We start from the raw sequence: 24,776 nt of genomic DNA on the forward strand, positions 1-24,776 counted from the left end.
GGAGGTGTCGATGCGCTCCACTTTGGACAGCCCGGAACAGACTCTGACCTCGACACCTGCATCGGCTTCCATGTCTTTCTCTACAGCCACTCTGCACGAGAGTCTCGGGGCCGTCCTCCCAGAGATCCTGGGAGAGCTGTTGCGCCCTTCCCCTCCGGTACCGGGGGTGCTTGCGCCACCGGTACCGTCGAGTGAGGCGCCGGCTGGCCCCTTGCCCGGGGTGAGGTCTCCGACATCTGTGCCGCTTGCGGTACCGACTGCGGTCGCCTCCCAGGAAGGCTCCCCGACAACGTCGGCGGAGGGAGCTTCGCCGGTGCGGGCGAGGGAGTCTACCTCTCGACGTTCACACCGTGGCCGTGGTTCCACGGAGTCGAGCCGGGCACGGCTTCAGACACAGGTCCGTGAACTTGTGTCTGATACCGATGGTGAGGCCTCGTGGGAGGAGGAGGAGGACATCAGATATTTCTCTGGCGAGGAGTCTGATGGCCTGCCTTCTGATCCCACTCCCTCCCCTGAAAGGCAGCTTTCTCCTCCCGAGAGTCTGTCTTTTGCAGCCTTTGTCCGGGAGATGTCTACGGCCATCCCCTTCCCAGTGGTTGTGGAGGACGAGCCCAGGGCAGAAATGTTTGAGCTCCTGGACTATCCTTCTCCACCTAAGGAAGCGTCCACAGTACCCATGCATCATGTCCTGAAAAAGACATTGCTGGCGAACTGGACCAAGCCATTAAGTAATCCCCACATTCCCAAGAAGATCGAGTCCCAGTACCGGATCCATGGGGACCCAGAGCTGATGCGCACTCAGTTGCCTCACGACTCTGGAGTTGTGGATTTGGCCCTAAAGAAAGCTAAGAGTTCTAGGGAGCATGCTTTGGCGCCCCCGGGCAAGGACTCTAGAACCTTAGACTCCTTTGGGAGGAAGGCCTACCATTCTTTTATGCTCGTGGCCAAAATCCAGTCTTACCAGCTCTACACGAGCATACACATGCGGAACAATGTGCGGCAGTTGGCGGGCTTGGTGGACAAGCTCCCTCCTGAGCAAGCCAAGCCATTTCAGGAGGTGGTCAGGCAGCTGAAGGCGTGCAGAAAATTCCTGGCCAGAGGGGTGTATGACACCTTTGATGTTGCGTCCAGGGCCGCTGCTCAAGGTGTGGTGATGCGCAGACTCTCATGGCTGCGTGCCTCCAACCTGGAGAATAGGATCCAGCAGCGGATTGCGGACTCGCCTTGCCGTGCGGATAACATTTTTGGAGAGAAAGTCGAACAGGTGGTAGAGCAGCTTCACCAGCAGGATACCGCTTTCGACAAGTTCTCCCGCTGGCAGCCTTCAGCTTCTACCTCTTCAGGTAGACGATTTTTTTGGGGAAGGAAGACTGTTCCCTACTCTTCTGGTAAGCGCAGGTACAATCCTCCTTCTCGACAGCCTGCGGCCCAGGCTAAGCCCCAGCGCGCTCGCTCTCGTCAGCAGCGTGCGCTTCAGCAAGGCCCCACGGCTCCCCAGCAAAAGCAAGGGACGAGCTTTTGACTGGCTCCAGCAGAGCATAGCCGACATCCAAGTGTCAGTGCCGGGCGACCTGCCGGTCGGAGGGAGGTTGAAAGTTTTTCACCAAAGGTGGCCTCTCATAACCTCCGATCAGTGGGTTCTCCAAATAGTCCGGCAAGGATACACCCTCAATTTGGCCTCAAAACCTCCAAATTGTCCACCGGGAGCTCAGTCTTACAGCTTCCAACACAAGCAGGTACTTGCAGAGGAACTCTCCGCCCTTCTCAGCGCCAATGCGGTCGAGCCCGTGCCATCTGGGCAGGAAGGGCTGGGATTCTATTCCAGGTACTTCCTTGTGGAAAAGAAAACAGGGGGGATGCGTCCCATCCTAGACCTAAGGGCCCTGAACAAATATCTGGTCAAGGAAAAGTTCAGGATGCTTTTCCTGGGCACCCTTCTTCCCATGATTCAGGAAAACGATTGGCTATGCTCTCTGGACTTGAAGGACGCCTATACTCACATCCCGATACTGCCAGCTCACAGACAGTATCTGCGATTTCAGCTGGGCACACGTCACTTCCAGTACTGTGTGCTACCCTTTGGGCTCGCCTCTGCGCCCAGAGTGTTCACGAAGTGCTTGGCTGTAGTAGCAGCGGCACTTCGCAGGCTGGGGGTACACGTGTTCCCATATCTCGACGATTGGCTGGTGAAGAACACTTCCGAGGCAGGAGCTCTACAGTCCATGCAGATGACTATTCGCCTCCTGGAGCTACTGGGGTTTGTGATAAATTATCCAAAGTCCCACCTTCTCCCAATTCAGAAACTCAAATTCATAGGAGCTCTGCTGGATTCTCGGACGGCTCGTGCCTATCTCCCAGAGGCGAGAGCCAACAACTTGTTGTCCTTTGTCTCGCGGGTGCGAGCGTCCCAGCAGATCACAGCTCGGCAGATGTTGAGATTGTTGGGCCACATGGCCTCCACAGTTCATGTGACTCCCATGGCCCGCCTTCACATGAGATCTGCTCAATGGACCCTAGCTTCCCAGTGGTTTCAGGCTGCTGGGGATCTAGAAGACGTGATCCACCTGTCCACGAGTTTTCTCAAATCCCTGTATTGGTGGACGATTTGGTCCAATTTGACTCTGGGACGTCCTTTCCAAATTCCTCAGCCACAAAAAGTGCTGACTACGGATGCGTCCCTCCTTGGGTGGGGAGCTCATGTCGATGGGCTTCACACCCAAGGAAGCTGGTCCCTCCAGGAACGCGATCTGCAGATCAATCTCCTGGAGTTGCGAGCGGTCTGGAACGCTCTGAAGGCTTTCAGAGATCGGCTGTCCCACCAAATTATCCAAATTCAGACAGACAACCAGGTTGCCATGTATTACATCAACAAGCAGGGGGGCACCGGATCTCGCCCCCTGTGTCAGGAAGCCGTCAGCATGTGGCTCTGGGCTCGCCGTCACGGCATGGTGCTCCAAGCCACATATCTGGCAGGCGTAAACAACAGTCTGGCCGACAGGTTGAGCAGGATTATGCAACCTCACGAGTGGTCGCTCAATTCCAGGGTAGTGCGACAGATCTTCCAGGTGTGGGGCACCCCCTTGGTGGATCTCTTCGCATCTCGAGCCAACCACAAAGTCCCTCAGTTCTGTTCCAGGCTTCAGGCCCACGGCAGACTGGCATCGGATGCCTTCCTCCTGGACTGGGGGGAAGGTCTGCTGTATGCTTATCCTCCCATACCTCTGGTGGGGAAGACTTTGTTGAAACTCAAGCAAGACCGAGGCACCATGATTCTGATTGCTTCTTTTTGGCCGCGTCAGATCTGGTTCCCTCTTCTTCTGGAGTTATCCTCCGAAGAACCGTGGAGATTGGAGTGTTTTCCGACCCTCATCACACAGGACAAAGGGGCGCTTCTGCATACCAGCCTCCAGTCTCTGGCTCTCACGGCCTGGATGTTGAGAGCGTAGACTTTGCCTCTTCGGGTCTGTCAGAGGGTGTCTCCCGCATCTTGCTTGCTTCCAGGAAAGATTCCACTAAGAGGAGTTACTTCTTTCTATGGAGGAGGTTTGCCATCTGGTGTGACAGCAAGGCCTTAGATCCTCGCTCTTGTCCTATACAGACCCTGCTTGAATACCTTCTGCACTTGTCTGAGTCTGGTCTCAAGACCAACTCTGTAAGGGTTCACCTTAGCGCGATTAGTGCATACCATTACTATGTGGAAGGTAAGCCAATCTCGGGACAGCCTTTAGTTGTTCGCTTCATGAGAGGTTTGCTTTTGTCAAAGCCCCCCGTCAAACCTCCTACAGTGTCATGGGATCTCGATGTCGTTCTCACCCAGCTGATGAAACCTCCTTTTGAGCCACTGAACTCTTGCCATCTGAAGTACTGGACCTGGAAGGTCATTTTCTTGGTGGCAGTTACTTCAGCTCGTAGAGTCAGTGAGCTTCAGGCCCTGGTAGCCCAGGCCTCTTACACCAAATTTCATCATAACAGAGTAGTCCTCCGCACTCACCCTAAGTTCTTGCCGAAGGTAGTGTCGGAGTTCCATCTGAACCAGTCAATTGTCTTGCCAAGATTCTTTCCCCGTCCTCATTCCTGCCCTGCTGAACGTCAGCTGCACACATTGGACTGCAAGAGAGCATTGGCCTTCTATCTGGAGCGGACACAGCCCAACAGGCAGTCCGCCCAATTGTTTGTTTCTTTTGATCCCAACAGGAGGGGAGTGGCTGTAGGGAAACGCACCATATCCAATTGGCTAGCAGATTGCATTTCCTTCACTTACGCCCAGGCTGGGCTGGCTCTTGAGGGTCATGTCACGGCTCATAATGTTAGAGCCATGGCAGCGTCGGTAGCCCACTTGAAGTCAGCCACTATTGAAGAGATTTGCAAAGCTGCGACGTGGTCATCTGTCCACACATTCACATCTCATTACTGCCTGCAGCAGGATACCCGACGCGACAGTCGGTTCGGGCAGTCAGTGCTTCAGAATCTGTTCGGGGTTTAGAATCCAACTCCACCCCCCTAGGCCCATGTTTATTCTGTTCCAGGCTGCACTCTCAGTTAGTTGGATAAGTTGTTAGGTCAATCTCAGTTATGTCCTCGCCGTTGCGAGGTCCAATTGACAATGTTTGTTGTTTTGAGTGAGCCTGGGGGCTAGGGATACCCCATCAGTGAGAACAAGCAGCCTGCTTGTCCTCGGAGAAAGCGAATGCTACATACCTGTAGAAGGTATTCTCCGAGGACAGCAGGCTGATTGTTCTCACAAACCCGCCCGCCTCCCCTTTGGAGTTGTGTCTTCCCTTGCTTTGTTTGCTACATATGGGACAGACGAACACGAGTCGGTTCGGACGGGAAGACGGCCGCGCATGCGCATCGGCGCGCGAGGACTAGCAAAGGACTTTGCTAGAAAAGTGTTCCGATTGGAGGGGCTGCCGTGGACGTCACCCATCAGTGAGAACAATCAGCCTGCTGTCCTCGGAGAATACCTTCTACAGGTATGTAGCATTCGCTTTCTCTTTCTATTGTTTCCTTTTTGCTTTGGTTAAAGTGAGCCTCTTACCATTTTTCTTAGCTGTGGAAAATATGTATTGGAAATTACACAGGAGTAAGATAAGATGCATCTCTCGCCGGCTTGTCTTGCTTCACAGTCTTAAATGTTCCAGAATCTTCCTTACACCCAATGCTTCTGACAACACAAGAACTGCCGCCTGCCTACCCACCATCCAGTCCTGTATATGTACTCTTGAGTCCTGGGGTGTTCTTACAGAGAGATCCCTAGTAGTGGTGTCTTCTGCTGGCCTGGTAAATTCACTGATGGTTGCCCATTTTGGAAGTGGGTGGGGAAAAGACCGATGTGTCTTTTGGGCCTCTTTCCTTCCAGTACAGACTGGCTTCATTGTGTAACTTGACAAATTTTTCCATTCTTGTCAGTTTGCAGACCTGCCCGCGAGCAGAAATGGCATTGCTTTGGTTGTTTTTAAGTCCTCTTGATGGTTCCTGTCCTTTCTTTGCAATTGGCGTGTTATGAGGGCCTTTTTATCTTTGTCAATAACTCTTCTGTGGCCATTTGGTTCTTGTTGTTCAAGAGCAAAAAATATCAAATTAGATCTAATTCATTTTATATTAAATTCATTATGTTTTTGTTACAGGAAGCTCAACAAGGAAGATGTGGTGATTCTGGATTCACTTAACTACATAAAAGGTGAGCTTCTTTCCATGACTAAGCCTCCACCTCTAAGGCTGAGATAAACCCTAGTAAAATGAGCCCATGGTTACATAGGATGGTTGAGACAGAGAAAAAGTCAGAAAAGGGCCATTTTGGCTAATCCTGATTGTCCATTTTTAAAATATATATATTTTTTATTGAAGTTTATACTAAAACAATAAGTATATACAGTAAGCATTACTGAGTATCTGTTATTACCAAATAGAAATCTGTATAGTACAATATAAAAGTTTGATAAAGAATTACCATAACAGTTCAAAGAACTAATCAAACTAAACAGACATATGAGCAGCAAAAATTAGTTCAATCCAATGAGTTGAGTCTTAGAAGCTTTAAAAAGAAATTTAGCAACTTTGGGCCATTTTTTGTTACGCTTACAATTAGCTAGTAAGAGAGATGGAGATATCATCATATTTCTGAACTGTAATACAGTGTTCCACCATAAATAAAACAAAAAAATAGAGGTTTTTTTCCCAGTGTTGAATGATCAATTTTAAAGCAGTGGAAACTAAAAAGTTAAATAATGCAGTGTCTTCATATGAAAAAATTAAGGATTTTCAAATAATACATTTGTGCAATTAAGGATTTTCAAATAATACATTTGTGCAATAATGTTTCATTAATTTGTAAAATACTTACAATTTTGATCCAAACATCTGTTGAAAAACATAATGACATTGTCACACTCAAAAATCATGTGTTTGAGATTCCCTTTGTTACTATTAAAGAAACAACAAAGATAATTTTGAGTAAGACCACATTTGTAAGATTTAACTGTTATCACCTATGTTGTAGAAAAAATAGATTGGGTAACTGAGGATGAGAGAGATGGCCTAGGACCATATAGCCAAAAAAGGGCCATTTGGTTTTCAGACATGGAGTCACCTATTTCATTTTCCCAGGCTTTTTGGGAAGATAAAAATTTTTGGAGTGAGTTTCGAAACATTTCTAGAATAAGGATGCAGAATGTTTATATAATGTGTACGCTGACAAAAAGGATTCAGTTAAGAGACCTGAGGATAAATGCTGGAATTCAAAGCCTGATGTAGACAATACCAGTTAAAACAAAATTGTGTGTCAGATAAGTGAAATTTGTTCTGTAGTTGAGAGAAGGATTTTAATTCCCCATCATTCATTAATTGAGAGACTAGCCAGATATTATTAGCATGCCAATTTTACCAATCAGTAGTAGTATTAGTAAGAATCTTGGAATTATTCCATGTAGGTAAATCAGAAAAAGTTCTGACTTTTTAGAAAGGTATGATTTAAGTTGGTTAGAGGCATTATCAATGGCAAGTACTACAGAATATGAATTACATTTTTTAATTTGAGTCATCTCATGGATCAGACGACTACCCTCAGACTTACCTTATTTCTGGGGGTCAGCATCTATGCTGGCTTCTGTCTGTTTCTGTGTTAGTCTTGTCTCTGTGTGCTGATTGCTTCACTAGACCTCACCTGTGTGGGCTATGCCTCTCTGAGGAGCCAGCATCTAAGATGGCTCCCGCTTGTTTTGTGCCAGCTTCCAAGATGGCTCCTGCCTGTTCTTCCTATGTGTTCCAAGCCTCTCCTTGGTGTGAGTGTGTTCCCTGCTCCTGTCCTGCAGTAGGTGACATACTCAGTGAGAGCCTTCATAAGGACGTGCTGTTCTTGCATTCAGGGCCTTTGCATGTGCTATGCCAAAAGGTTGTCAGGTTAGTGAGTGCACTGCTGCGCTGCTACTTAGCCTTTCTCTGGGGCTCTTGCCTGTGTCTGTGGACTGCTAGTCCTTCTGTGTGGGCTCTGTCCTTCTGCTTTGTGTCTGTGGACTGCTAGTCCTTCTGTTGCCTTGCTCTGTGTTTGGAGTCTGAAGCTTCAGCCATTTTCTCTCTGTCTGTGTTTGGAGTCTGAAGCTTCAGCCCTGACCCTGTTATCCCTGGTTAATTCCTCTGTCTGCTGCCTTTCCAAAGACTCGGTTAGCTCCTGCTTTATTCTATTGTCTGCCGCCTGTCTAAAGACTCTGTTAGTTCCTGCTTTATTCTCTCTGTTTGTAGCCTGCCCAAGACTCTGCTAGTTCCTGGTTTATTCTCTCTGTTTGCAGCCTGCCCTAAGACTCTGCTATTCCTGGTTTATTATCCTGTCTCTGCCTAGCTAGTGTGTATATCCTGAGTGTATATCCTGAATCCTGTCTCTGCCTAGGCTTTGTGTACGTCTTGTCCCCTTGGTCTGTCTTGTGTTTCTGGCTTAGTGGCTGCGTGTAGCTTTCAGTCCTAGTCTAGTTTAGTTCTGTGCCAAGCCTCCCTCGTGTATACTTACTGTCCACCTCCCTGGTGCTCAGAAAGATTGTTTGGCCATGACGGGTAAGGAGGACTAATTGTCCCAACCTAAGACAGCCTTCGGTCTTCTGAGGTGTGAACATAAGGCCTAGATGATTGACTTAGCCTACTATAAGTTGTCAAACCATATATTGTTGAAGCCCTTTCCTAAAGGCCTTCAAAGGGGGGAGATGTATAAAAATGCTACAGCTATGAGCCTTGGTCCCCTGCCTAGACTTTGGTTCAGGCTCTAAAATGAAGGAAAAGCTTACAGGCCTGTGTGGCTCTTGCTTGAACTCCCAGTGTTGGAGCACTGCAGAGAACAACAGGAAACACAAGGGTGGGGGTCCAAAGGACAGAGTGACATTGTGGTCAGCCATGGTGTGAGAAAGGAAGGGCATAGCTGGATGCAGGGTCTTGCTTAAGATTTGTGGTCAAGCGAGCTAAAGACAAAACCATGTTAGCAAGATAAAAGCTACTCATTAGCATGAGCCAATCAGTGGTAACCATGACATTAGCATAGATCCAATCAGGTATATCTACTATCATATTATCCATATCCTGTGTGCACCTATAAAAATCAGAGTATTTCCTGGTTTAAGTTAGAGAGAAGGGTTGGCACTCTCTCTCTCCAAGGGAAACTAATGTGACCAGCAGAATTGACAAATTACCTAATTGCTTTCCCTTGTAAAACCTTTAATTGGTAAAAGAAATGATAAAAGATTAGGAACTAATTAACACCTGTTTGCAGCTGGATTATTATATTCCTATAATTAATTGATTGTACGTGCCTGTTGTCAATCACTGATTTGACTTGTATCTTGGCAAATAAACTCCTCATCCCAAATGATGTTCTGTGGACTTCACTTAATGATCAAAGGCTGTAAGTATAGATGCTTCTGCTCTATCAGGCTCTCTCTCGCTGCATTGTATAACCTGTAGCCTAAATCCAGTTTGTCATAAGGCTGGTATCTTTTCCTTGCCAGTGCTGAGAGGCGGACTAGCGTCTCTCTCAGTGGCAATTCATTTTAGAACTTCACAACTTCTTGATTACCTCAGTACTAGTACCATTTAGAGATGGAGTTAGATTTGAGGCCAAACCATCCTTCTTTTGAGGTTCTCTCCGCTACTGGACAGCTGAACTCCAGTGCCGGGCAGAACCTAGGGGTCTCTGAACCCTAGATTAAAACAATCCTGAATCCTGTCTCTGCCTAGGCTTTGTATACGTCTTGTCCCCTTGGTCTGTCTTATGTTTCTGGCTTAGTGGCTGCGTGTAGCTTTCAGTCCTAGTCTAGTTTAGTTCTGTGCCAAGCCTCCCTCGTGTATCCTGGACTGAGGGTGGGTCCTCTGGGTCTTCAGTTCCTGCCCTGTCCTGCAAGTCCTGCCGGCCACCCGCACTCCAGAGCTCAACTCTGGAGGAACGGTGGTCAAGCGCAGGTGAAGCTGTTCCTGTTCTGGCTGTTCTAGTTGCCTGCCTCTGTTACTACTCCAGTCCCGAGTTCCAGTCCTGCTGTTCCTTGTATCCAGTTCCAGGGTGGTCTTGCCTGCCTCTGCCGCTCCTCGGCAGTGGTCCAAGGGCTCACAAATTCCGGTCCTGCCTCAAGGACCTGACATAGGGTGTGTCATATTAGCTTCTATTCCTTAGCCTCAGCAGCAGATGAATCCAGAAACTGGTGGGTTGTATCCGCTTACCAACAGGTGGTGATAGAGAACACTGAAATGAAGACAGTGACCCTGGATGACCAGTTCCTTAGCCCTTCAGTATATCTCTATCTCCAGCAGGTGGTGAATGGATTCCTTCCAGCTCCTGGATTTGACTTAGTGGGGAGCTCCTGGGCTTGGCCATTTGAGCAGGGTGTGTGTGACTGAAGGTGCCCACTTTGAATGCATATCTGGGTTCCCAGGTCCCTGCCTTACCCCACCTTTCCCTTGCTCCCAGTAGTCCCTCACAGAAAAAAAAACCCCTCTGCAGCATTTAGCCGGCAAAAAAAAAAAAAAAATAGCTGAAAAAAATATGCTGGGACTGTGGAACTCCATTTGGGCTCCTCCTGGGAGTTGCTGCTATGGTGATATACCCTGTCCGCATCAGGGTGAGTGCCTTCCCTTTTTAATTTCTTCTTTCTCGGCAGTTGGGTGTATGAACAGTAATCTTGAATAGCTGTTTTGACTGAGTCAATAAAACCTTCTTCATTAATCAAAACAGGATTAAATCTCCAGTGGAATTCTGATTTTTTGTTTTTTAGGGAAAGGAAAATTTCTATTGTAATTTGTTGTAGGGCTGCTCGTTAATTGTGATTAATGCCACAATTAATGTGTTAATTATTAGTCATGATTAAAATGTAATCACGATTAATAACTGCCCTCCCTCCCCTGCCTGCCCTCACTAATGCACACACATACAGTCGGTCCAGCATCTCTTTGTCTCCTCCTGGACCACAGGCATCTCTCTCTCTTACAGCAGCGGAGGGGACGAGAGATGACTGCGGGAGGGGAGGGGGGGGCACGGCACATTTCAGAGAGAAAGAGTGGGTTAGTGCACAGGGGGCACCATTTGAGAGAGAGACAGAATGGGTGAAGGCACAGGGGGCATATATCAGAGAGAGAGAGAATGGGTGGAGGCACGGGGGGTGCATATCAGAGAGAGAGAGAATGGGTGAAGGCACGAGGGATGCTTATGAGAAAGAGAGAATGGGTGAAGGCATGGAGGGGGGGGGGCATGTATGAGAGAGAGAATGGGTGAAGGTGCAGGGGGACAGAGAATGGATGAAGACATGGGCACTCATGAGAGGGAGAGAGAATGGTTGAAGGCATGGGAGGCCACAAGAGGGAGAGAGAATGGGTGAAGGCACAGGGGCACATATGAGAGAGAGAGTGGGTGAGGGCACGGGGGGGGGGGGGGCTCATGAGAGAGATAATGGGTGACAGCACAGGGCACATATGAGAGAGAGAGAATGGGTGAAGGCACAGGGGGGCACATATGAGAGAGAAAATGGGCTCAGGCCCCTCCAGTACTATTGAATGGCTGGTGGGTAGCTGAAGCCTCACCAGTTGAAGGAATTTGCTGCCTGAGTTACCCCCTTCCTCCTCATATTGCCTCACCAGCATTGAAGTCAGCGGAGTGCCTCCAGCCACCAACTCTTACACTTCCCAAGCATGCAAAGTTCATGCCTGCATCGGCGGCTAGAGGCACCCCATTGACTTCCTTACACCTGAGGCAGCACAAGGAGGAAGGGGGCTGCTTTGGTAGTAGATTTCTTTGACTGTTGGGGCTTTGGCATCCCCACCAGCAAAGGTACAATATCTAATGTGGGGGATGCCCCTCACCCATGGACTGATGTCCTGCCTTTAATCACAATTAAAAAATTTTAATTGGACTTCAGCCATAGTAATTTGGATTGCAGCATGATCTAATATAGGTATTTGATATTTTTGGTATCTAAAATCTTGGGAGTTAAAATATTACAAGAAAGAAAAAAAATATGTGAGTGAATATTGTGTGGAGCAGAATAATAAGAAAAATCATATTCAGAAGGATGAAATAATCTCTAGATATCAACAAGTTGTAATTCTTCAATAATAGTAGAAACAAACTTTCTGCCTTTAGAGGTAGTAGCAGAACATTTAGATTTCCTATCAATAGCTGGGTTCAACACTAAATTAAAACCACCACCCAAAATTATAGGGATAGTAGTAAATGATAATAAATTATTAGCTATATCTGAAAAAAAGAGGGATCATCACTGTTTTGATCATAAGTATTACAAAACACTAAAAGGTTTGACCAATAAGAGTGTTAATAATCCAGCTACCCTCATTATTAGAATATTGTGAAGTTAAAGTAAATGGCAAGGAAGATTTATAATACATTGCTGTGCCATTTTATTTTTTAATTTACTTTTTCTTATAGCAGGAGAAACAGCTGCCATGGAATATTTAGTATGATTTAGAAGATAACGAGCAGCATCTAAATGAGTTTCCTGAATGAATAGAATGTCTGGGGAAATTCTATTAATATAAGACCAAAATTTACTTCTCTTAAAAGGGTTGTTTAATCCTTTTATATTTAGGGAAATTATTTTTAAGTTATTAGCAATAAGAGATCTAAAGAAAAAAATATCTTCGGGGTGTATAAGAAAGTATCCATAAAAAAAGGACATTTTCTGTGCAATTAAAACCATCGTATAGATATGCAATCCAACACATTGGAATGATGAGAGAGCAATCTGCTCATATAGAAAAAAGTGAGCTATATGAGAACTAGCAACCAAGTGCCAACATGAGAGTAGAAAGAAAGCATCAGGCATCTCAATGAGATATAACAAAACAAAAAACAAACTTTAGATCAGATAGTAGAGATAGGATATGCAAATTTGAAACTAATATGAAGACATCAAAAAGATATGCAAATAACATTTATGTAATAAGTGTTAAGGAAGACCAGCATGATAACATCAGAGAAGGAGAAACCAAAAATTTGAAGTACCAGAAAAATATTAGTAGTTGTTTAGCAAGTTATCAAACCAATATAAGGTTTATATTCAAATACAGAAGTAGCAACTATTCTTCAAGATAAGAATACAATGATCAAACTAGAAGAAGACCATCTGAATGTAGAAATTTAAGAACAATAATATATGTGGAAGGCGATAGAGGTTCTAGTTGGGAAGGTAAACTCAATGCTGAGATTACCAGCATGGTAAGAACTGCCATACAGGACAAATTCTAGAAGATGCAGAAATGTTCATAGGAGAATGCATCAAGTTATAGAAGTATTAATAGTTGTATGTATGTCCACAAAACCCAATTGTTCTAAGTGTTGGCAGTAAAGCATCTGGATCCTCAAAGGATTTAGTCAAAATGTTAATAGTGACTTTCATAGTCAGGAGAAAGAGGTCATATTTGGTGCCTGTGCATTTGTGCCAAGACCTCATTGCAAGGAATTGCTTTCATCGTTGAATAGTCTTTTTATGTAACTGAGCAACAAAAAGGGTAGGATAGCATGTCTTTTGAATTTTAGCGGGGCTTTAGGCTTGGCTAGCTGCAAGATTTGACATGCATATTGGTATCTTATGATGTAGTTATGATTGCTCTGGGAGTTTTCACATTCAGAGGAATAAAGGATGGTGCCCTATGAGCTCTTTTAAGTTCTATCAACTGAGAAATTTTCAAATTGAAACATTTTGGAATCTAGTTTTCCAGAAATTGAATCAAGTTAGATCCTTCAGTTTTATCTGGTAGACCTAGAGGCATATTTTCAAAGCATTTAGCCTTCCAAAGTTCCATAGGTTTCTATGGAACTTTGGAAGGCTAAGTGCTTTGAAAATATGCCTCCTAAGCTTCGAAAGTTGCATCTGCTGGAGCAATTGTTTAGGTCTTCAAGGTTTCATTCCAGTTGTTGTGTGGATTTGCGTAATTTTGGAATGGCCTGTAGCTGTTGATTGTGTGCATTAGTCTTGTATCTCCATTCTCGAAGAGAGCATTCACTTGTTTAATATTAAGCGTGTCTTCCTTTAGAGTTCTTTGTTTTCATAAATTAGATCCTTCACTTGATGCAGTTCTTGGAGTACGATGCGCATGTTTAAGTTTGAGGGTATCCCACCAAAGTGATAATTGGCCACTCAAGTTGCACATTACAGTAAGTGTGATGATTAGAAGTGGAATCTTGTATTCTACCCACATAAGGTCATATATCCTTGTTTAAATTATATTGTACTCTGCATATAGAAGCAAAATTCGATTGACCATGGTGCTGATTTTGAAGTGTCTCCTTCTTACTAAAATAATTTTAGCTTTTATCTCAATAAAAACTTTTCTTAGCTTTCATGTAAGTGTACATGCACAATGAATTTAATTTTACATGTCAAGGATTGCTAGTCTGTCAGTGGATTGATTCTCTTATTTATTTATTTATTTATTTATTTTATTTATTTGTTGCATTTGTACCCCACATTTTCCCACCTATTTGCAGGCTCAATGTGGCTTACATAGTACCGTCAAAGGCGTTTGCCCAGTCGGTGGATAACAAATACAAAGTTGTATAGTGATCGTATGAGGTATAAGTGGAGGGTCGGAATGGATGAAGATTACGCGATGTCCTGTTCGATCACAGTCATGCTGTGTTGGTAGGTGAAGAGGGTTACGTGGGGTCGTTGGGGTAGGCCTTTTTGAAGAGGTTGGTTTTTAGTGATTTCCTGAAGTTCAAGTGGTCGTGGATTGTTTTCACAGCTTTTGGGAGCTCATTCAATAGTTGTGTGCTTATGTAGGAGAAGCCTGCTGCGTAAGTTGTTTTGTATTTCAGTCCTTTGCAATTTGGGTAGTGTAGGTTTAGGTAGGATCTTGATGATCTGACTTTGGCCCAGATACATCAACCATACATAAAAAAATCTAAAATGTTAAAGTCCTTAACGAATTTGAAAAAACGAAGCATGCACCAAAAAAACAAGTCGCACATGTTCGGTGCGATATTGAAAAGTACAATGTATCAAAGATTCGTAATCCCCGTCGGTAATCGGCCCCTAAAGCATGCGCAGAGCAGCCAAGCGTTATGCTGGCTGCTCTGCGCATGCCATAAACGTCCAAAACAGCAACAACAAAAAAAACACAAACACGTGGCTCCCCGGCTTCCCCCTGCATCAATACAAAAATAAACAGACATCAAAAAAGGATCTGGAGGGGGCAAAGGCACTCGTCAGAAGCGTCCAGTATGGAAGGCCTTCCCCCCCCCCCCCCCCCCGAGGTCGCCGCTGCTCCCCACTTCTGCTAGTATAAAATAAAAAATTAAAACAAAGCTAAAAAGTTTAGCAGCCCCGCTCCCCCTCCCTTCCTGTCTCTCTCTGTACTGCTTCTCCCATAGCTCCGCCTCCCGGCATCCTCCGCCCCCGTGCCCCGCCCCCTGAGTTCGTTGCCGCCACTCCCCCCCTCTACCGGACCCCCCCTCCGCTTTACCGGCCCGCGCAGTGCCTCTCACCTCTGTGTGAAGGCGCTGCACGGGATGGAACAGCTGATCGGCGATCGCTTCTGCCTTCACCGACGTCTCTCTCCTTCTTCCTGTGCCCGCCCTCCTCTGACGTAAGTTACGTACTTAACTGCCTCCCCCCCCCCCCCAGTGTGTCGGAGCTGCAGCAGCGTAGAGTGTGGCACTAGGAAAGGAAAAGCTTCTTCTTGCCTCGCCTGCAGAGGTGGCTCTGTGCAGCTAGGATTTCAATGAGAGAGAGAGCGAGAGAGAGATTTACATGTACACAGCTCAGATCTGAAGCTAGGATGTGCTTTTCATGGTCTGAATCGTTGTGAGCCTTCCTCATACAAAGGGGGCGGAGGATGCCGGGAGGCGGAGCTATGGGAGAAGCAGTACAGAGAGAGACAGGAAGGGAGGGGGAGCGGGGCTGCTAAACTTTTTAGTTTTGTTTTAATTTTGTATTTTATACCAGCAGAAGCAGGGAGCAGCGGCGACCTCGGGTGGGGGGGGCAAGGCCGTCCATACAGGATGTTTGTTTCATTTTTTTATTTTAGGCAGAGGGAAGCAGGTAGCCACGTGTTTGTGTGTTTTTTTTCTTTTTAAACATGCCAGGGGATTTTTATGGTGCAGGGGCCACGGGGAGATGACAGCTCAGGCCTTAACGACAGGTCTGAGCTCACTTAAATTTCAGACGGTAGATGATTCGTTGCAATCGTCGGTATGGTTAGTGCATTCCGAATTGTCCACATTTCAATGGTAGTTTCTTGTTTGCATTCCGTTTTCGTTAGCTGCTTGCTTCGTTGGAAAAAGGCCTTTAATGCATGCAACGGTTAGGAATTTCCTTCGTTAAAGGGTTGTTAGAGGGTCGTTAAGGTTTAGTGCATCTGGCCCTTTGTTTCTTATTTGTAAGTCATAGTAACATAGTAGATGACGGCAGAAAAAGACCTGCACGGTCCATCCAGTCTGCCCAAGATAAACTCATGTGTATACCTTACCTTGATTTGTACCTGTCTTTCTCAGGGCACAGACCGTATAAGTCTGCCCAGCAGTTTTTCCTGGCTCCCAACCACCTGTCCCGCCTTCCATCACCGGCTCTGGCACAGACCGTATAAAAGTCTGCCCTCCCCTATCCTCGCCTCCCAACCACCAACCCCTCTTCCCCCCACCTGCTCTGCCACCCAATTGTAGCTAAGCTTCTGAGGATCCATTCCTTCTGCACAGGATTCCTTTATGCACATCCCACGCATGTTTGAATTCCGTTACTGTTTTCATTGCCACCACCTCCCGCGGGAGGGCATTCCAAGCATCCACCACCCTCTCCGTGAAAAAATACTTCCTGACATCTTTTCTGAGTCTGCCCCCCTTCAATCTCATTTCATGTCCTCTAGTTCTACCGCCTTCCCATCTCCGGAAAAGATTTGTTTGCGGATTAATACCTTTCAAATATTTGAACGTCTGTATCATATCACCCCTGTTCCTCCTTTCCTCCAGGGTATACATGTTCAGGTCAGCAAGTCTCTCTTTATACGTTTTGGAACGCAAATCCCATACCATCCTCGTAGCTTTTCTTTGCACCGCTTCCATTTTTTTACATTCTTCGCAAGGTACGGCCTCCAAAATTGAACACAGTACTCCAGGTGGGGCCTCACCAACGTCTTATACAGGGGCATTAAAACCTCCCTTCTTCTGCTGGTCACACCTCTCCTTATACAGCCTAGCAATCTTCTAGCTGCGGCCACCGCCTTGTCACACTGTTTCGTCGCCTTCAGGTCCTCGGATACTATCACCCCAAGATCCCTCTCCCCGTCCGTGCCAATCAGACTCTCCCCGCCTAACACATACGTCTCCCTTGGATTTCTACTCCCTAAGTGCATCACATTGCATTTCTTCGCATTGAATTTTAATTGCCAAACGTTAGACCATTCTTCTAGCTTCTTCAGATCTTTTTTCATGTTTTCCACTCCCTCCGGGGTGTCCACTCTGTTGCAAATCTTGGTGTCATCCGCAAAAAGGCAAACTTTACCTCGTAACCCTTCGGCAATGTCACTCACAAATATATTGAACAGAATCGGCCCCAGCACCGATCCCTGAGGCACTCCACTACTCACCTTTCCCTCCTCCGAGCAAACTCCATTCACCACCACCCTCTGGCGTCTGCCCGTCAACCAGTTCCTAATCCAGTTCACCACTTCGGGTCCTATCTTCAGCCCATCTAGTTTATTCAAGAGCCTCCTGTGGGGAACCGTGTCGAAAGCTTTGCTGAAATCTAAATAGATTACGTCCATAGCACGTCCTTGATTTAATTCTCTCGTCACCCAGTCAAAGAATTCAATGAGATTCGTTTGGCACGATTTCCCTTTGGTGAAACCATGTTGTCTCGGATCTTGCAACTTATTTGCTTCCAGGAAATTCACTATCCTTTCCTTCAGCATCGCTTCCATTACTTTACCAATAACCGAAATGAGGCTTACCGGCCTGTAGTTTCCAGCCTCTTCCCTATCACCACTTTTGTGAAGAGGGACCACCTCCGCCGTTCTCCAGTCCCTCGGAACCTCTCCCGTCTCCAAGGATTTATTAAACAAATCTTTAAGAGGACCCGCCAGAACCTCTCTGAGCTCCCTCAATATCCTGGGGTGGATCCCGTCCGGTCCCATGGCTTTGTCCACCTTTAGCTTTCCAAGTTGTTGATAAACACTCTCTTCCGTGAACGGTGCTCTATCCGCTCCATTCTCAGGTGTACTTTTGCCAGTCCCTAGCGGTCCTTCTCCAGGATTTTCTTCTGTGAAAACAGAGCAAAAGTATCTATTTAGCAAATTGGCTTTTTCTTCATCATTTTCTACATAGCGTTTTGTTGTATCTTTTAGTCTCACAATTCCGTTTTTAGTCTTTCTCCTTTCACTAATATACCTGAAGAAGTTTTTGTCTCCCCTTCTTACATTTCTAGCCATTTGTTCTTCCGCTTGCGTCTTCGCCAGACGTACCTCTCTCTTGGCTTCTTTCAGTTTCATCCGGTATTCCTCCCCGTGTTCCTGTTCTTGAGATTTTCTATATTTCTGGAACGCCAACTCTTTAGCCTTTATTTTCTCAGCCACTTGCTTGGAGAACCATATGGGTTTCCTTTTTTTTTTGCTTTTAGTTACTCTCCTTACATAAAGGTCTGTGGCCCTATTTATTTCTTCTTTCAGCCTGGACCACTGTCCTTCCACTTCTCGTACGTCCTCCCAGCCCATCAGCTCCTTTCTCAGGTATTCACCCATTTTACTAAAGTCAGCACGCTTGAAATCCAGGACTTTGAGTTTAGAGTGTCCGCCCTGCACTATGAGGTATGTCATGTATTCTGGGACTATGCCGCATATGATTTTGTGGACTAAGGTGCAGATTTTGAAGATGATCCGTTCTTTGATTGGGAGCCAATGCAACTTTTCTCGGAGGGGTTTGGCACTTTCGAAGTGTGTTTTGCTGAATATCAGCCTGTCTGCTGTATTTTGGGCGGTCTGGAGTTTTTTTTATGAGTTGTTCTTTGCAGGCCGCGTAGATTCTGTTGCAATAATCTGCATGGCTTAGGACCATTGATTGTATTAGGTATCGAAAAGTTGCTCTTGGGAAGAAAGGTTTTAATCATTTGAACTTCCACATTGAATAGAACATTTTCTTTGTTACAGAGTTTACTTGGCTCTCGAGGGTAAGGTTGCGATCGAGTGTGACACTGAGTATTTTCAAACTGAATGAGGTAGGGAGGGTATGTCCTGGAGTATTTATGGTTGTGGGTTTGTATTTGTTATATGGAGAGGAGAGGATGAGGCAATGTGTTTTTTTTTGTTCATTTTCAGTTGGAATGAGTTTGCCCAGGAGTCCATGATGTTCAGACTATCGTTGATTTTGTTGATTATTTCTGTCAGATCATATCTGAAGGGGATGTATTTACTTGCATGCACTCCAATAACTAATTTGTTGCCCTGAAGACACATTCACAGCACCAGGCTTCTGTTTGACAGCATGCAACTGTTCACCTACAACAGTATCCAGCTGTTAATTGAACCTTTTCTGTCCCTTTTAGTAGCTCAGGAAGCACTCCAGCACGAGCTAGTGACATTTTTCTCCAGGAATATAGATGTTTTCCACTTCTAGTTATGTAATTATCCAATAATTATTTGAAAAAAATCTCCTATCGAAGCTAACAAACAAGATAGAACAGTTGGCATAGCAATGCCTGTATGTAATGAAGACAGTGATGTTTTCCACTGTGTGGTAAATACCAGAGGACTTGCAAATGAGTTAAAAAAAAAGAAATCCCATTAGGAAAATCAAAGAAGTAAAAGAAGAGTAGTTTTACAGATTGCTTAGGGCAATCTTTGTTCTGGCGTCTGCTACCGTATCTCAAAGCAGTAAGTGAGTGTGTAAAAATATATACACTAGGATTATTTCCTTAGCATCCCTAAGGACCGGCCCAAAATGTAACTGATAGGTTATGCACGCCTTCCAGCAGATGGAGATTGAAAACTCTTGACTCTAGAGAGAGCCCTGGCTAACTGGAACTAGTATTTTCAGTCTCCAGCAGGTGAAAGATGCTGAGCCCTTTCAGTCTGTCTGTCTGTCTCTCTCTCTACTCCTTTCTTTTCTTCTGCTTTTTTTTTTAAACTAAATATATAATTGTTTGGGGTAGGGAGTATCTTGGGCTTTATTTGTAACTTTATTTATTCTCTGTCCCGGTGTCTTGCAGTTTCTGGAGGCTGAGGCCCACGGGGGTCTCCCTAAGCCTCGGGGTATCAAACTTGGGAGGCTGGGTCCCTCCCCCACTCTTCCCTTGGTCTCCCTGCACAGCTCTGCACTGCTGCGGGTTGGTAGCCTGCCTCAACCTCTTCAAGGGAAGAGAATTTTGGGCTTTCGGAGAGGCAGTTGCTAAAAAAAAAGGATCCTTACATTTGCAATCAAGCGCGAATGAACATGGAAAGCTCTGTGTCCACCTGTGTCTGCAGCGGTTTGCTTGTTTTCTTTGATAGTTTCGGTCGGCTGCATTAGGGAAAAAAAAAGCCACTATCGCTGTACAGCAGCGCCATGACAGAGAAACTCCGCAGGTGTTTGGTTTGTCTGTGGCATGAACTTGAGGCTAGCGGGGTGTGCAAGTACTGCACCGCTGTAAATAGTTCAGCGGAGGCTGGTCCCTTGAGAGCCACTTCTTCGGCGGCGGCCACAGTTCGCGAGGATTTGGGTGGTAATGATAAGGCGCTGGCTCCTGTTGTGTCATGAAACGCCGCCATTTTAACAAGCTGTGCCTGAAAAATGGCCTGCTGTTCTGCCGCTCCACTCGATGGATCAGGCAGACTTGGCTTAACCTATGCTCTTGGGACTCTTGGAGAAGGGATGCTCTCTGAAGACCCTGATCTGGTGGAACCAGGTGTGGAACCCTTTCTCCCAGGAGAGGACCCCTCAGTGGTTCGGATTTTCCACAAAGAAAATTTGCAAGAGCTCATTTCGTTGGTGGCTACTACATTGCATTTTGAGGAGGAGCAGTCCATGGCCATGAAGGACTGTAAGGTGGATCTTCTGGTGAAAGGTATTAGAAGACCAGGTAAGACTTTTCTGTATACCAAGATATTAGAGATATTATACAGGCTCAGTGGGATGTGCCAGACTCCCCCTTTAGGCTTGCTAAGGCGATGGTTCGTCTCTATCCAGTTCTGAATGCTGACAAGTCCCTTCTTAGGCCCCCAGTAGTAGATGCGGTTGTCTTGGCAGTTACTAAAAGAAATACTGTCTCTGTGGATGGGGGCATGGCTCTTAAGGATGTTCAGGATAGGTGTATGGAAGCTGTCTTAAAAAGCAGTTTTGATGTCTCTGCCTTGGCGGTTCAGGCAACTATCTGTGGTTCCTTAGTAGCTAGGGCATGTTTCCGCTGGTCTGAGCGAGTTTTGGTCAGAACTTTGTATGATTTGGCCTTAATAGATACCAAAGTGGTGAATTGAGATGGGTTCCGCCTTTTTGGCGGACACTTTGTATGATTTGCTAAGAGCGTCTTCTAAGTCCATGGCCTTAGGTGTAGCTGCTAGATGCTCGCTGTAGATGCAGCTTCTAAGTCGAGTAAGTTCCCGTTTTGTGGATCTTTTCTCTTTGTAGAAGAGTTGGACAAGCTGGTCCATGGTCTTGGGGATATTAAAGTGCCTCGGCTCCCTGAAGACGGGCGTCGGGTTGTGCCCTGCTGGCTGGTAGAGGGCGGGGCGAGATTTTCGGCGGTATAGCCAAGGAGAGTGGCTCTGGCTCAGTGGTCCTGGTTTTTTCAGAGAAATCAGTCCTTTTGTGGGGCTCAAAGAGGAGATAGGGAGTCGGGAGCTTCTTTCAAGTCCACTTCCCATCCTGCCCAGTGAAGGTTTCCGGGTCCAGCCTCTAATTCCTGTGGGAGCTTGGTTAATACAGTTCTGTTGGAGGTGGGCCCAGATTACCTCCAATCAGTGGATACTAGAGGTTATTCGAGACAGGTATGCCTTAGAATTCGCATGGCATCTTCCAGACGCATTTCTGGAGCCCCCTGTTATTCTCGTCTCAAGGTGAGCGCGATCCGGGATACTTTAAAAAGGCTTCTTGATTTTACAGGCTGTTTGTCCGGTTCCCTCCTCATAGATCAGACAGGGTCGTTATTCCATTTACTATGTCGTCCCAAAGAGAGAGGGATCTTTCCGACTGATTCTGCACCTTGAGGCTGTCAGTCGGGCCCTCAGAGTCACCAGTTTTTGTATGGAGACTCTTCGGTCAGTCATTGTGGCAGTCAGATCCAGGGAGTTTTTGACAAAAGTTATGGTGGTGGTAGCTGCAGCTCTGAGGAAGGACTGCATTCTAGTTCATACCTGGACAATTGGCTGATCAGAGCAAAGTCATATCAGGAGAGCCTATAGGTCACAGATCGAGTGGTTCAGTTTCTACAATCCCTTGGCTGGGTGGTCAACTCTCTCAAGAGCCACCTAGTTCCATCTCGGTCCCTCGACTACCTAGCGGTTTCCTTCGACACAGCTTGGGGGTCTAGTGTTTCTTTCCCAGACCAGGATTCACAAGTTGCAGGCCCAAATTCAGGCATTCCTGCACAGGTCAGTACCCTGTGCAAGGGATTATCTTCAATTGTTGGGCTCTATGGCAGTGACGATAGAAGTGGTGCCATGGGCCAGGGCACACATGAAGTCTCTTCTGTTCAGGTGGTCCCCGCAGAGAGATTCCTCACTGGTGAGATTTTCGTTGAGAGCTCGGGAGCGCGTCAGCCTACGTTGGTGGCTTCAGACACCCAACCTAACCAGGGGGATAGTGGTCTCAACGAATGCCTGCCTCAAGGGTTGGGAAGCTCACTGTCAAGGTCAGTATGCACAGGATCTGTGGTCTCAGCCGGAGACTTCCTGTTTGATCAACCTCTTGGAAACCAGGTCGATTCGGTTGGCGTTGGAAGCGTTTCATCCTCTGCTGGTAGGCAAATCAGTACGCATCCTGTCAGACAATGCCATGGCGGTGGTATATGTCAACCGACAAGGGGGGATGAGGACTTGCCTGTTTGAATTTTTAAATTGTTCTTTTTTAGCATTGAGCTAAGTTGTAACCATTGATAGAATTGAGAGTCTAATAAAGAGAATTCGGCTTTCATAACAGAAAATGATTTCCAAGTATGATTATTTAAATCAAGGAAATTGCTAAGATCCCATATACCAATATGTTGCCATTGCGACCAGGAAATCTGTTTTCTATTAATTATAAATTTGGAGTTATTCCCTATAGGCATGTGTGTGGTAGCAGACCAGGTTATATTTAGCTGCTTATCAAAAGAGGATAATAATTCCTACTCACTCCTCTGCCTAAAGATACCAAGAAAAGCACAATGGACTTAACCAACTACCGACCAGTCGCTTCCATCCCACTCACAACAAAATTGACGGAAGGTATAGTGACGAAACAACTCACCGAATACCTGACCAAACACTCAATTCTACATGAGTCTCAATCAGGATTTCGATCAAATCATAGTACTGAAACTGTACTAGTGTCGGCAATGAACACATTCAAAACAACGATCGCTACCGGCAAGAACATACTCATCCTACAATTTGACATGTCTAGTGCCTTCGACATGGTGGATCATGGAATACTATTACACCTACTAGAGTACTTCGGAATCGGAGGCCCAGTTCTCAAATGGTTTGAAGGATTCCTCACCACCAGATCCTTCCAAGTAATAACGAATACGGACAGATCACCACCTTGAAGACCAGAATGCGGAGTTCCCCAAGGATCCCCCCTCTCACCAACTATCTTCAACCTAATGATGATACCACTAGCCAAACTCCTAGCTAACCAAAACCTTAACTCCTACATATATGCCGATGATGTTATGATCCATATCCCGTTCAAAAGCGACTTAAATGAAATAACCAACGAGATCAACCAGAGCTTCCAGACTATGCACTCTTGGGCGGACTCATTCAAGCTAAAACTCAACGCAAAAAAAACTCAATGTCTAGTTCTCACCTCCCAATACAATACAAACAACTACCCTACAATAACTACACCCTACTGCACACTTCCTATCTCAGAAAATCTGAAAATCCTTGGAGTCACCATTGACCGAAACCTCACTCTCGACACCCACGCGAAGAACACTACGAAAAAAATGTTCCAATCGATGTGGAAACTCAAAAGAATAAAACCTTTCTTACCAAGAAACATCTTCCGCACCCTAGTACAGTCAATGGTAATAAGCCAATTGGACTACTGTAACGGTCTATACGCAGGCTGCAAAGAACAGACCATCAAAAAACTCCAGACAGCCCAGAACACCGCAGCCAGACTCATTTTTGGAACACCTAAATACGAAAGTGCGAAACCCCTCAGAAACTACACTGGCTCCCGCTCAAGGAACGAATTGAGTTCAAGATCTGCACGACTGTACACAAAATCATTCATGCAGATGCCCCACTCTATATGCTAAACCTAGTGGACTTACCACCCAGGAATGCCAAAAGATCGGCCTGCAAATTCCTCAACCTGAACTTCCCCAGCTGTAAAGGAATGAAATACAAACAGGCTTATGCTACTACCTTTGTGTACAAAAGCACAAAGTCCTGGAACGCACTACCCATGGCGCTGAAAACCATAACCAATCTAACAAGCTTTCGCAAAGCCCTGAAAACACATCTCTTCAACAGAGCCTATAAAAGTCACCCTCAATGAAACAAAACATTCCTTAAACTACCCAAGTACACCTAAGACATCTCTCACACGTCCTTACCTAACACCTTTCCATCTGAATTCCTCTTTCACCTCAGCCTATGATTGACTGTCTTTTTTTTTTTTTTTCCTCTTCAAATCATGTAGCAACGTTTTCATTTCCATACTCTGTAAGCCACATTGAGCCTGCAAAAGGTGGGAAAATGTGGGGTACAAATACAATAAACAAATAAAGTTGTGAGTGGTGTTAATAATGGGATTAGAAGCAATATTTTTGGGAAGATGCGTGCCAGTTAGATGAGAGTGTATTAATGGATTTATGATGGGCTGTTCAAGAATTAGCCATCTAGGCAGAGAAGTAGTATTGAAGGGAGTGATCAATTCTAAGCCCTGACGAATAATAAAAGTTTTATGGTATGTTAATAGATCAGGGAACCTTACCCCACCTTGCGATTTAGGCAGTTTTAACTTAACTAAGGAGATTCTGGGTGACCGAAGATTCCACAAAAAATTGGAGAGTAATTTTTCCAGTCTTTTATAGAAAGTGGAGGAGTGGCCTAGTGGTTAGGGTGGTGGACTTTGGTCCTGGGGAACTGAGGAACTGAGTTCGATTCCCACTTCAGGCACA

General features: G+C 45.8%; 1 protein-coding gene across 1 annotated transcript in view; it reads left to right on the forward strand.

Annotated features, from left to right (window-relative positions):
- The window catches only part of KTI12 (KTI12 chromatin associated homolog), a 101,893-nt gene that overhangs the window by 38,110 nt on the left and 39,007 nt on the right, over positions 1–24,776 (forward strand). The window contains exon 3 of the mRNA XM_030187248.1: positions 5,628–5,680. Within this exon, the coding sequence (XP_030043108.1) occupies positions 5,628–5,680 (53 nt within the window). The remainder of the gene's footprint in view (positions 1–5,627; positions 5,681–24,776) is intronic.

Source organism: Microcaecilia unicolor, chromosome 1 (assembly GCF_901765095.1).
Source record: "Microcaecilia unicolor chromosome 1, aMicUni1.1, whole genome shotgun sequence".
Classification (NCBI taxonomy): Eukaryota; Metazoa; Chordata; class Amphibia; order Gymnophiona; family Siphonopidae; genus Microcaecilia; species Microcaecilia unicolor.